Source organism: Myzus persicae, unplaced genomic scaffold (genome assembly GCF_001856785.1).
Source record: "Myzus persicae strain clone G006 unplaced genomic scaffold, MPER_G0061.0, whole genome shotgun sequence".
NCBI classification, from domain to species: Eukaryota; Metazoa; Arthropoda; class Insecta; order Hemiptera; family Aphididae; genus Myzus; species Myzus persicae.
Window position 1 is genome coordinate 67,734 of NW_019101147.1, and position 14,260 is coordinate 81,993.

Sequence of the window (14,260 nt, forward strand, 5' to 3'; positions counted from 1 at the left end):
TCATTATTATTTTTTGCATCATGCGTGTAAAAAATAATAACAATAACAATCAAACATCACACGTTTGATAGATAATGATCTAAAATTCTATTATAACTATGATAAAATTACAGATGTATAGAATAAACTAGATTGCTAACTGCGATACATCACCTGTGTCATTGGTTGAAGCTACCTACTGGCGGTCATTTTATTCGAGCCCGACGTTATCACTCGTGTTTATGAGATAACATTAAAATATAATTTACAAATGGATCTTGGCAGGAAAAAATTGTTTGTTTTCGTTTATTATATTGCCTATATTTAGCCCCTTTTCTGTTGCTATCGAAATGTGAAAAAATTAATTCAAACATCCATATTTTTAGCGCTATCTACATTATAATAATTGAACTGAAATTTTGCCCCACTAGCGCTTAGAATATGGACGGTGTGTATAAGCCTGGCAATTGTTACAGTAAACCCCGGTTGCCTAATCAGGTTGGTGCACGGCGTGTTATAGCTGGTTGATGGCTCGAACTCAGTGAACTAATTAAAAGCACTAGTAGTCAGAAATCCTGAGTAGCTGGCGGCTGGACGAGTTCCCTACTCAATGACGAAATAATTTTGTTTATTAATTATTTCATATAGTTCAATCAAACAACAAACATATTCGTAATAATGATGGTCATAAAAAATTATTGTGAGTTTACACCCAACCTTTTTTGATCGACAATAATTTAAAAAACATAATACAAATTTAAAACTTCTTATGCATATATAACTCAAAAAGATTCAAAATATTTTTAAAATGTTATGATTTGTATACATTTATAATGACTTTAATGTAAATAATATTAAAAATAACTATTAGTTTTCACCTAACATATAAAAAACAAAATGTATTCAGTCAAAAACTGGTTTGGCCTTAATTCTTTTTGTTTCTCCCTACAATATCAAAATTTTAATTTTAACCTCTCTTAATTACCAACTAGATTTACTATCACTTTAAAAGTTACAAGTACAACAAATCTTTTTAAATTTTAACAAAATACCTACAATTCAGTGTCAGTGTGGCTTATGATTGGCCCCCCGTCACTGAAATTTTCAATGGCCCCTTATACAAAAAAAATTGGTTTTTTAAATTTATAAATTTTATATTTTCCCGTATACATAAGTACACTTAATATTCAATTAATAATTTGTATGATTAAATAATCAAATAAAATAAATAATATAATTAAAAATAATACTTTTTAATAGTAAATATGATATTATAATATTATTTAAAACAATAATCTCTTCAATTCTTGACTAGAAGATGCTAATTGATCAATTATTTCATCTTTTCGAATAAATTTGATTATATCTCCTTCTACATATAATGACTTTGGTCGTTCAAGATGTTTTTAACTTATAGAGGATCTTAGTTTATTTTTAAAATTTTCTATTTACAAATCGAACAATTCATATGAAAACATAAATTAAAAACAAAAGTATTGGAACAAATTTAAGACTTAATAATTGATAAAATTGAGGATTTACATTAAAATAGGTAGGTGAGTTAAAAACAAATTACAAAACAATTTATAACTATCAATATCCTATAGAAGTATTGAACACGTGATTTATAAGTTATTAATAATAATTAGATAAACATAACTCGATATTTGGTATGACGAAAATCGTAGATTAAAAAAAAAATAAAGTTACCTAACTTAATCTAAAAAATATAAAAAGGTACATACCTAAGCTTTTTTCATTATTTGTTACATTTTACTTTTCACAGATAGAATTTACATATCCACCTTAACATTAAAACAATTTAAAATTAAAATTTCATAATACTTTCTAGTTTTTTAATCAGTTTGTAATATTATTTTGAATATATTACCTAAATTGTTATCATTTTCTATCAAAACCTCATTGATAGAATTAATATTTTCCCCTAAAAATGTCCATAGTTCATTAGTTTGATTGAATTTTAATATTACATACAAAATACTAGGTAATAGTTGTTGGGTCTGGGTCGAAATCCCGACAATTATAATCCCGACATGTAAAATCCCGACATACCAAATCCCGACAAATCACAATACCGACAGTTTAAAATCCCGACAAGTCACAGTACCGACTGTTTAAAATCCCGACAAATCATAATACCGACATGTAAAATCCCGACCAAACATATTTACATAATATTATCATGTTCATTATTCAACAATTTCATTTAAAAACTCAAACAATACATTACACTACAATTACATTATATTTATACTATTAATACTTATAAAACTACATCGATATATTATGAGCCAAACCCCGTAAAAATTCTAAGACACTCCTATTTGATATATCTTTATATACCGTCATTATTCTTTTCTCTCTGTCAATTATTTGTTTTTTCTGTTTCGGTTTTGGTTCTCCACGATTAATGCATTCAATTTCCAAGTCAACTCGTTGTTGTTCTTTCTGAAGCTCCTCTATCATTGTATAGACTCCAACATGAGGTTTACCAACCAAAGTTGACCAACGTCGATGCCAAGCTTCGACAATATTTTGTGTCCTAGGAATTCCGTGGTCCATTAATTCTGACACAGACCAAAGTTTGGGCGGAAAAAGTGGGTCTGTGCGTATAATATTACCATTTCTTTGGTTTCGGCGACGAATCCGGCCATGTACATAATTGTCTTCAAACCATTGGACAACTTCTTCAGCTTCAGGAGGAAATGTCGCTTTAAGTTCATCAAATGCTGCAGGTATATTTTCAGATGGAATAAAAGCCAGGGCAAGCATTTGTCTTATTTTTAAACTAAACTCTTCGTTTGTACCATATAAATTCACCAAGCCAGATGATTGAATTTTTCTCCAAGTACTTTGAGATAAATGAAAAAAACATGCCTTGTTTTTCACGTTAGGAAACTCAGCTTTTGATGCCTTTATTGCCGCCTGTTCAAAATCTGTCATTATCCAATATGGATTTAGTTGCCCGCCATTATCTTCGCAAAAATCAATTAAGTCTTGAAAAAGACGTATATACAGGGTTTCAGATTTTGATGACATTAAAGCATATGCTAGTGGCAAAACTCGAAAATTGTCTCCTCCTACAGGTGCGTGTATGGTATATAGCTGTCTAAATATTGTCGGGACTGTCCAAAACGTACCATCCATAATTAAATAACGAGCATGCGACAGCCGTTGAACATTATTTTTAGTACAAAATAGTAGAAGTTTTTCATCATTAATGGTTGAATCTTTAATTAAAAATAACTCCACGCCAATTGTAGTTCTCAGTGAATCGGGAATTGTTAGATCTTCTAATGATTGAGGTTGCGATGGCGTATTTTCCCTTCTAACACGCTTTATTTGTTGCCGTAGAGCATTTCTATTCGGCATGTATGGATGAGCAGTACTTGGCATATTTGTAACGCAACTTTGAATAATTTGGCAGGGTTGGTCATTGGTATTTCGTGCTTGATCTTTTAAATGGCTAAGAGTAGTACATACATCAACCCTAGCTGCTTCAGGTGCGTGATTATGATCATAATACATTTACGTAATAAATGTTTTTCGTTGATAAGTATAGTGCACGTCCTATGAATGAAACGCAAAAATTAAAAATAATTTTTAATTATTACTTCTATTGTTATTATTATTTATATTAAAATGTGAGTTAAAATATCGAGTCCACTGAAATTTGTTCATTTATCAATTAACATAATAGTATGTCCCAAATGAAACTTATTATACATATATTTTTTGGATAAACGGTACCACACAATGACAATGTACACGAAATAATAACGTACACGGTACACGTCAATCACCTTATTTCATATCGCAATTTAACGGCACGGTAATATCGATAAGGAATGTTGACACCCATAAACGTCTTTAACGTATATAATGTCAAATACCCACGAATAATATTTTTAAATTTCAACAAATTAACTAAAATCGTTATAAATTCACAAAAAATGTTACGAATATAGGTGTTGTGTGTATTTTGTTTAAAGAGCAAAAATATAGATTTTTACGAGAAATGGCCAGTGGTAATGTGTCATTGAGGTGTACCAAAAAAAAAAATGTTATGTATCATAATTTATGATTTATTAATTTTATAACATAATATAATTTTTATAATAGCAATTTTCAAATAACTATTTATATAAAATAATATTAATATAATATAGTATACATATAATATCATTTTTATAAGATATATCAATTTTGAAAAACTACTTATATAAAATATTTATTTTGGCGCAAATGATATGTCATTTTCGTACCTTTGGCGCTTATGTCATATAACCAATTTATTAATTTGTCTTTCCGGTTAATGAAATAATAACTTACCTGTGCAGGCCATTAGTTTAATTTTTTCGCAGCACCAATAATATATGTCCTCTCGATTCTTGTCTTTTGTCATTAAATATCCCTTGACACATATTTTGGCATTTCCTTTTTGAGATGGGATAATTTGACATACTTCACTCATAATTAAAAAACTCCTTACTTATATTTAAAACAAAGGTACTATACAATTAACACGCAAAAATACGTTTGTTCATTTGAAATGTTCAATCGTTCACTGAGACTTGGGACAAGTAATTGAGCGTTTTAGATAATATAGGTACTAAATTAAACTTTTATAAGATAAGATAAAATTATTTTATTTTGTCGATATTTTGAACTGTCGGTATTTTGAACTGTCGGTATTTTGAACTGTCGGTATTTTGAACTGTCGGTATTTTAGACTGCCGGGATTTTGGTTTCGGGCTTTTGACCATTCGGGATTATCATTGTCGGGATTTTGAACGCCTCCCATAGTTGTTAAAGGTTACTAATAAAACTGTTGTCTATTAAAAAAATCATAAATAGGTAATAAATATTAATAATTTAACTAGGTACTTTGAACTCTAGGGGAAGGACAGCCTGCAAGTGCGAAGTACCTCCTCGTAGCGCCTTGATACACCTTAGAAAAAAAATACTTCGAACTTATTATGTCGATTGTTATCAAAAAAAGCTATTAATTTTAGATTCTGATCGGAACGATAAATGTATTTACATGATGTGTGTTTTTAAATTATTTTTTTTGTGTGTCTGTCATCGTGGTTTCTTGCAGTAAAAAGGTGTCGCGGTAAAATGTCATAAGAGCGAGGTCATTTGGTTGCGAACAATATTTTAACTGCGGAACATAAATATCGTAAGCTATTTGAGCCCGATAACAATATTCAGTACCTACTGCGTTGCATATAGTGTTGGTTAATCAGTTCGCTTGTGACATTTGAGATTTTCACGTGTGTGATAAATGTATTAATTTAATTTAATTTAATTGATATTATACGCCATGGTGTTAAGGTATGTGTTAAGCCAAAATGGTGAAAAAGTAATAGTACACGATAATTTTATACATCGCAAAGAAAAGACCACTAACGAAAAAATTATTTGGTTTATTTAATATTGCTAGTCAACTACCACCAATCAACCACTAAAACGAATAGAACAACGTACAAGTAAACAAATCAATTCAGCACCACCTAATCCAGCGACATTAACTGATCTTAGAATTCCAGATGTGCATAAAAAATCTGTAAGTGGTGAACCATTTTTATTATACTATAAACGGATTTTATTGTTTTCGACGTTAAAAAATTTAGAATTATTACATAATAGTAATTATTGGTTTGCCAATGGCACTTTTTCATGCACCGCAAAATTGTTTACTCAACTTTACATGATTCATAGTATCATAGATGCAAATGTGATACCATTAGTTTACTTTATTTTTCCCGATAAATCCGAAGATACATATCGCCGAATGTTTGTGGCAGTAAATTCGATTAAATCTAATCTTAATCCAAAACTTTTTATGTTAAATTTTGAAAAGGCTGCCATGAATGCTATAGTACATGTTTACCCTGACACACAAGTTAAGGGTTGTTTTTTTCACTCGGATCAATCTTTTTGGCGTCATATCCAAAATTTAGGACTTCAAAAAAAATATTCAGAAGATCCAGAATTTTCATTATGTTTACGTAAATTATTGCCATTAGCTTATGTCCGGGAAAAAAAAGTTATTGATTGTTTTGAATCATTAATTAGTACAGAGTTTTACGAACAAAATCAAAACTCGTTAACTGAACTCTTGGATTATTATGAAGATACGTGCATCGGTAGACCAAACAGGAGAGGTCAAAGAAGACCTGCATTGTTTAATATTAGTATTTGGAATTGTTATGAATTAATCCAAAAAGACATTCCACGCACAAACAATGCAATAGAAGGTTGGCAATTCTCTGGTTTCAATTCTATGTTGAATGCAGTTCATCCGTTCATATGGACATTTATTAACGCATTGAAAAACGAAGATAATTTAAATCAATTCAAAGTTGAACAAGCAATTTATTGCTGGATATTCAGTTCCTAAAAAAAGAAAATATAAAGATTCAGCTCTACGGATTAAAAATTTTATACTGCAATTCGAAATGAAACCTATTGATGGATATTTAAGGGGCATTGCTGCAAATTTTCAACTACAAATATAATAACTTGATTTTTTGGCTAGATTTTTTGAAAAAATTGTATTTTTATATTAACTTTGATTTTTTGACTGGATATTATTAAAATTATATTTTTAATTAACTTTTCGCTCTTATTATATGCGTTCTTTTTGCTAATGCGATTAAATTGATCGAGACCAAATTACATCGCTTTTACGCGACCAAATGACGTGGAACCCAGTAAAAGTGCTTCGACAGCAACTTTTCTGGCAGGAAAGAGGATTTAGTTGATGCATTCGGGAGGTCAAAATTTACAATTCTCAATAATTTTCAAACGTAACAGAAAAAACAAATAAAAAATGAAAGAAAAAAGATATTTTTCGGTTTTCGAGAAAATCGATTTTTGTTTTTAGCGTAACTCTAACAAAAATGATTGTAGATACATGACATTTTCACTGAATATATTTTGTATAAGCATTTTCTATACACTTTAATATTTTCAAAATATTTTGATTTGTGTTGAACTAATTATAGGCGAATGAAATTTTAGATTATTATTTGTTTTTTTAAACCCAAGTCGATAAAAAATTTTTTGCCTGGTCAAAAAACTTGAAAATGTAATACAAGGTTCCTTGTAAACTGTTGTTTAATGTATTGCCATTAAGCCCGAATGTACAGCGATTAGCGAGCACAAGTTTGAGACGTTTGAGTGTTGAGTGTCTGTTTGCGACGTGCGTGTCTGCATGGCTGTGTGCATCACTCGTGTTAGTGTATGGGTGTACCTTATTATTGGAAAATTATCAGAAATCTATTTTGTCTCGTCAGTGCCGACTGCTGACCACGGCTAATAGATATAATATAATTATAAGGGTATATGGGCAATGGGCATATGGCATAAATCTAAAGATATTTTATCGACTAAATATAGCGTTATTGTAATCGCCAGCCTCAATAATTACAATGTTCAATCATCGACTACAGATACTAGTATTTATAAGTTTATAACCAATGGTTCAATGTTTACAAATTGATTCGATTGGAACCCGAGTCTGGAATCTCGAGTAAACTTAATATTTTTTTCCATTTAGCTATGGGCCCATAATATATGAAAATGTCCAGTGGACCATTTACCTATATTTACATTGTTTTTGTTTTGTTATAATTGTGTCGTGTGTGAATTATGTAACGCAGATTACGCCGAGATGATTCGAACTTCATTTCTATTTATTTAGGCACAGGTAACAGTTGGCCAGCTCCACAAACTGTGAGTTTTATTTATTATTTTTTATATTTATATACTTGAGTTGTTGGGTCAAAAGGGCCACCTTTTATTATTATTTGTGTATTATTTAAATTTGTACAATACAAGTAAACTAAAAGTCACCAGAAAACTTGTTACCATTTATTTGAGTAACCCGCCTACCATTAGTCTAACACGCACACATATATACACACCTACACATCCACCACACACTATCGCTCTCGAGTTTTACTCGGCGGTTCCGTCCACCTCTATTGAGTCGCTATACAATAAACACACAGGTAAGTCTGTATGTGACAAGGTGTGTTAATTCGTGTAAAACACGGCGAGCAGAATAATATTGTACGAAATAAAAAATGCAATATTAGTATTATGAAAACAATAAGACAAATATTCTGTTACCAACGTTATTGTCTTAGCCGACTATTTACATACGGCGAGTGGCTTGGCCACCATATGACAACTTACTAAAGCTAGACTTCACTAAAAACTACAAAAGAAGTTTTATTTGACATGTATGTCCTTGTAAACACGCACACACGGTTTTTGTATTTTTTTATGATTTATTGGTTGTACAAACAAAATATACAATATTTCATCTATAGACTATAATATAACAATAACTTACCATCATACATCTGTGAAAAATTAGAGTAGAATCAATGCCCTTCGCCATTGATTCAGTATTCACCACCTCGTTAAGAGCTCGAGCACAAGACTCATTTTTTTCATTATCAATTTATATAAATTGTTAGAACACGAATAAAAAAAATAAAAAAGACTGAATAGATGGTACCTAATCAAGTTATACTCACAAACCATACAATATTGAGATTTGTTTTCAGTCCAAAAACTTTGTCGTACTTCACTGTTTTTGTTCAACCATCCAAGACCTAACATTATTAAATAGGAACCTTGGTGACTAGTGGTCTGGTCATCTTACTTTACACCGATACAAAACTGATACATAATTCATACTATAGTGTGGTATTTATATGTCGTATAGCTAAACTGTAAACATGCGGTTGGCCTGTCTTCTAAGTGTATAGGTGAGCTTTGACATAACTCAGTACGTAGGTAATAATATAAGATTTTATCCAATCATTTAAGGACACACATAGGTATTAAAATAAAAACAGTAACAAGGTTATTTTATTCTATTACTAACTAGGTAGATCGGTACTGAATTTCAACAATATTAATAGGTTTGAATCCAATTATTATTAATGTATTACCAAAGACAAACAATACAGGCACTACGGTATTTTATATTAATATTCTTTCGGCGCTACATAAAAACCAAGAAAATAATTACAAGGATCACTATTTTTTGGCAGAATATAAGTTTGGAATTATTTCCATTCTTTCCAAGGATCCAAATTGATTTTTGGTAGGGAACTGCAAGGTACCAATGGATTTCTGAAAAAAAGTAAATCAGAAACAATTATTATGGATCTATTTATTCTTATTTTCATTATAATAGACAGGAAAAAGCATTGCACCTATAGTAGGTATATTTTGTATTAAAATAATCACAAATATATTTATTTTAAATAACTATAAAAGTAAGTAATAGCATAAACCTAACCTACTTATGGTTTCTAAATTTTTTAATGTAGCTACCCGATATATTTTTGATAAAAAAGTGTTTATTTAACTATTTATTTTCCTATTTGTTTCTCGACAATAGATAGTTAGTATCTTATTATTGATAAAGCACTTATCTGTCCTAGCTATTATAATACTATCTGCAATTTAAATAAGTCAATAAACATTTATTTTGTTTATTTTTTTAAATTTATGTTTGTACATACTTACTTTATCTTTTAAAAATGTTCCCTTGTTCTTGTTTTAAAATTTGGTAGCTAGGTACAAGGGACATATCTACTAGATACAAATATATAAGGAAATATTTAACGTTGTAATTAGTAATTTCGTTTATTTATAGAATAGGTAGATTTAATTCAGTTCAGTCTTTACTTACTACCTAAGTGAGATTATGTTAAGCAGTTATAAAATATATAAAACCTTAGTAATTTATAGAGAGATTACCGTCATGAACTAGAAATAAAAAAATCATATTAAGTACCTCTTAGTACAACTAAGATGTTTTATATATTTTTCAATAATCTCAAAATCTCTAAATTGGACATCATAATATTTTTTTATGATGTACCTACGGTGTCAATACTCAACAATATACCTACCATATTATTATTATATACTTATATAGGCTATAGACCTACAGGTAACTAATGTATAAAATAGAATACTCACTCTTTACTAATTACATCAAATGCATTGCGTTGTATATATTGAATGTCTGATGACATACACACAAAGAGTGATAATGTTGATTTTCGTATTTCATCAAGTTGATCTTTTGAAACGATTTAATACAATTACAGTGAGTAAAAAAATGCATTAAGGTTTAAATATCATAGATACCTAATGAAAGTGGCATTCGTTACCTGGGCGAAAAGATCCCGTTTGATTTCCAAATTCGTAAAAGAATCGATCGCCAAACTTCCATCTGTAAAACATTTCTCCAGAAATACACTGAAAAGTGTGGCCCAATGAAGATCCAGGTTTCAGTTTTTCTAACATACCACCCACGTAAAAGTCGACATCGTTTGGATCTTCGTACAAGCTAGCTAAAGTATCGACATTCTTGAAAAATATATTTTTTTTTTTTTTAATAATTAATTGAATAGTTATAATAGGTGGGTTCCAACTGTAATAGTTAGGTGTACAATTATTGTGTGATGAAAAATTTGTTGATGTATTTACTTTTTTAGATATTTGATCCGTAAAATCTTGAAAAGTCTTGGCTTCGCTCAACCCACACAATTGCCTAAATTTATTATACGACGGTTCTCCAAAATCTCTTCCACGTGCGATATCAAAGCTGGGCAAGTCAAAGCCTGATTCTGGTTTGCTCGGAATTCTGAATAAGTATTCGCTAACCTAAATCAACCAAATATAATAAACAGTATGACATTAACCTAGGTATTTGAAATTAATTTCTTTGAGGGCGTAGACAAATAATACAACCAATAATCATACTTCAGATGTGTAATATTGATCTTGTTCCTGTGCAATTTGACTTAGCAAACCTCTAATAAAACTATCGTAATTGTCTTTTTTCTGCACTATGTCAGTTCTTTGAAAAAAGTCACCCAGTCGAAGTTTTGACGTAACATTTCTGGCTTCATTGACCAAACTGTAAAAAAATGAATCATATAAAAGTTCTGCAAAGTAGTATAAAAAACACTGAATTAATATCATCATCATTACTCGAAATATCCCTGTATTTCACTATGAAGTGATCTGTATGCAGCACCGGTGAAACTGGTCATAGTAGTTGGATTTAAAAATTGATCGTAATCCATATTATAACCTTTTTCTAATGGTAGTAATTTGTTTGCTCTGGCATAATCTTTTCCTATGTTTTATTGAATTGAATAATATTTAAAATCGATTAATATATTTTCTAATATTATACTATAAGTATAGGACCAACAGATAGTATATATATCTCCTACACTTTGCCAGTAACGGCGCAACGTATAAACATAAATAGATATTACAAAATTAGTTTATTTGTACATATTTTATAATAATATAATATAAAATATAGATTTTTTTGTTGTATTATTTACCTACCTACTATAATAGTATAATAGCATAATCAATGATATATTATGTACCTACAAGTCCCGGAACAAATTCATAGTATACCACGTGCTGATACATTGCGATGAGTAATCTCCTGGCTTCTTGATATATTCGCTCGTCGTCCCATTCAGGATTCATTTCAACAAAATCATCGCACAGTTTGTTATGAATTCTCAATAATGAAATTGTCGCAACTGCTATATTAGGATGTTGGTTTACTCTTATATCACCTTGAATAAATATATTTCATATGTTAAATTTTCATAAATGCATTCGAATAGGTAACGTGATCGAATATGCGTTATTTATCGAGATATTTACTTAAGCATTTTAGTTGCAATAAAAAATTAAAACATATTGCATTAAACCGGAATTATAATCATTATCTAACTATTTAAAAAAATTAAATATAATAGGTACTTATTTTTTGCTAAAAAAAAAAAGTATTATCATTAAAATTAAAATTGATTTATAGGAGATTAATATTATTTTTCATTATATTATTATTATTAAGATAACATGAAAGCACTATCATAATAAATAACTAATCTATAATAAACAATATAAATATAAATTACCTGCAGCGTAGCATACAGTTTCATCTTTAGAAACGGTGCATTCTTTCGTAGCTTGTTTTACATTCGGTAAATATGATTTTCCTTTAGGCCCTATTTGTCTCCTGAGTTTCCCATGATGGTTTGTTCTTAAAGAATGTGCTATGTGTTCATCTGACCCATATAATAATGAAGCATCAAGAAAACTGGTAACTCCAATTTGCTAACAAAATAATGAAATGCATTAAACACGATTAATACTTTTTGATAAATAATTTTTTTTAAGCTATGATAAAAATAATTATATGTGGGATCAGGACTTGTATAATATAATAGTGCATAGTTATTACTGGTCTGACTGGTTTTATATGGCAACCTAGATCTGCTGTATCAGTGGCTCGTTGAGACGATAAACATCGTTTTTTTGAATAACCAGGATCATCTTTCGGGATTGTAATCTGAAGACAATCTCGTGGTAGATTTTCTGGTGTAGAACCATCCGTATTGCAACATACTATTGGACTGCCATCGTGACCTTTTGCAATAAAATTCTTAATAATATTAATTGATTATTACAATAATTCAATACTATATTGAATAAACTATCAATAAATTAAGCAAATTAAATCAGGGGTTGAAACATTTATGACTTTGGTTCCGGTTTGTTTAGGTAAGAAAAACAAAAATTGACAATTCTTGTTTTATTATCATTGGCTATACTCATATAAAAAGATAAAAATTTCTGATATGGTTATTCAAACCACTCTGTTTTCATTAATAGTGATTTTAACTGATTCCAGTATAATTGATGTGCGTTAAGCAAAATGTCAAATTAATTCGACCGTTGCCTTTATAATTTGATTTAGGTTATAGTATTTATATTATATATGTATTAAATATAAAATTATAATATCGAGTAAGACCTATCATAAGACTCTCACAATTTTAAATTCACCAAATAAAAAAAATTAAAAATTAAAAATTAAATCTATTTGTTTATTATTATTATTACCTACATAACTACCCATAAGTATAATTATTATTGTCAAGTGCGGGATGCACAACATACACATTAAAGTAATGTTAGGTTTCACTCGGAATATTTAGAGAGTGCTAATATTTGTACAAACTCACCTACAGTTTTAGAGAATATTAATTCAGTATCGTGTGCGACCACTTGACCAAATTGCATGAACAATGAATTATACTTAAGCGTAGGTCTATTCAAATCTGGGAACAAAGTTGTTCGTATTTTCCTCGGGTTTGGCAATTTTTTTCCCGATATTGCTCTTCTTACTTCGCTCTTACCTTAAATTATTGCAATGAATTTCCATATTATTACATTGAAATGAAAATACTCTAATTTTCATTAAGTACCATCCGAATAGTCGGCTTGAATAATTCGTGTGCTTGCTGTATGAGATACTCCCCAAATAGGAAATATTAAATTATTACAACTACCATTTATGGTTCTATACTTAGCATGGGGATCACATATTGGCTTGGGAAAACATTGATCAGCTAGATCAATTCCTTCGGGATCTAAGAGTCCAATAGGATTGTCCGTCAGTGATCTAAAACATACATAATACAAATTATTTAAATCCAAAAATACTTCCTAAAATATATTTTTATATTGCTATTATTCACGGTATCTTATAAGAGTTTTTATTCAAACTTTGTTCGTCATTCAAACAATTGTGCGTCCCTTCATAAAGAATTCCCAAATTACTATTTGAATCTGTGTAAGAAATAAGTGATTATAATATATTATAATATTTATTATTTATATTTATATTTGTAATTTATTTTTATCAAATTGTTTAATATAATATTATATATTATATTGTATTTTAAGATCTATTAATTTACCTGCATACGATTCATTTTCTTTATTTTGAATACGTTCGCACGATATGCTAACAATGAACACCAGGACAATTGGAATTCTCTTCATTTTTTTAACGAAGATCGGCAAATGAGTCGACACAAAGTCGTTACACTAAATGCGTTGATATAAATATTAGCTCTTATACATATATGTTGACTGTCGTAACCCCACTCAGGTATGTATCGGTTCGAGTTTTAAATAATACACAATACTATCGTACCTACAACATTTATCATTATATCATATATTATCATAAGTTTACGGAAATACCAATAAAGTATGAGCTATAATGAAGAATACATCACTGTAGTATTATTATGATATAAACTTCTAAAGTAAAAAAATTATGAACTAACTATTACGATAATAAAAGATGTATAGTAAAAATATGATTTCA

At 29.4% G+C, this 14,260-nt stretch overlaps 2 protein-coding genes across 2 annotated transcripts; both read right to left on the reverse strand.

Annotated features, from left to right (window-relative positions):
- Positions 1–2,271: 2,271 nt before the first annotated feature.
- On the reverse strand, positions 2,272–3,528 carry LOC111027941. Its single transcript, XM_022306446.1, has one exon. It carries the CDS (start codon positions 3,526–3,528, stop codon positions 2,272–2,274), a length of 1,257 nt encoding a protein of 418 aa, XP_022162138.1.
- Positions 3,529–8,938: 5,410 nt separating this feature from the next.
- LOC111027943 (peroxidase-like) lies at positions 8,939–14,000 on the reverse strand. The gene is made up of 13 exons (XM_022306448.1): positions 13,845–14,000; positions 13,623–13,713; positions 13,350–13,546; positions 13,107–13,280; positions 12,323–12,507; positions 11,997–12,195; positions 11,451–11,648; positions 11,038–11,185; positions 10,807–10,963; positions 10,531–10,707; positions 10,212–10,410; positions 10,018–10,120; positions 8,939–9,159 (listed from the first exon to the last, which is right to left on the reverse strand). The coding sequence occupies exons 1-13, from the start codon at positions 13,927–13,929 to the stop codon at positions 9,093–9,095; spliced, it is 1,980 nt and encodes a 659-aa protein (XP_022162140.1). The 5' UTR covers positions 13,930–14,000; the 3' UTR covers positions 8,939–9,092.
- Between the last annotated feature and the right edge of the window lie 260 nt (positions 14,001–14,260).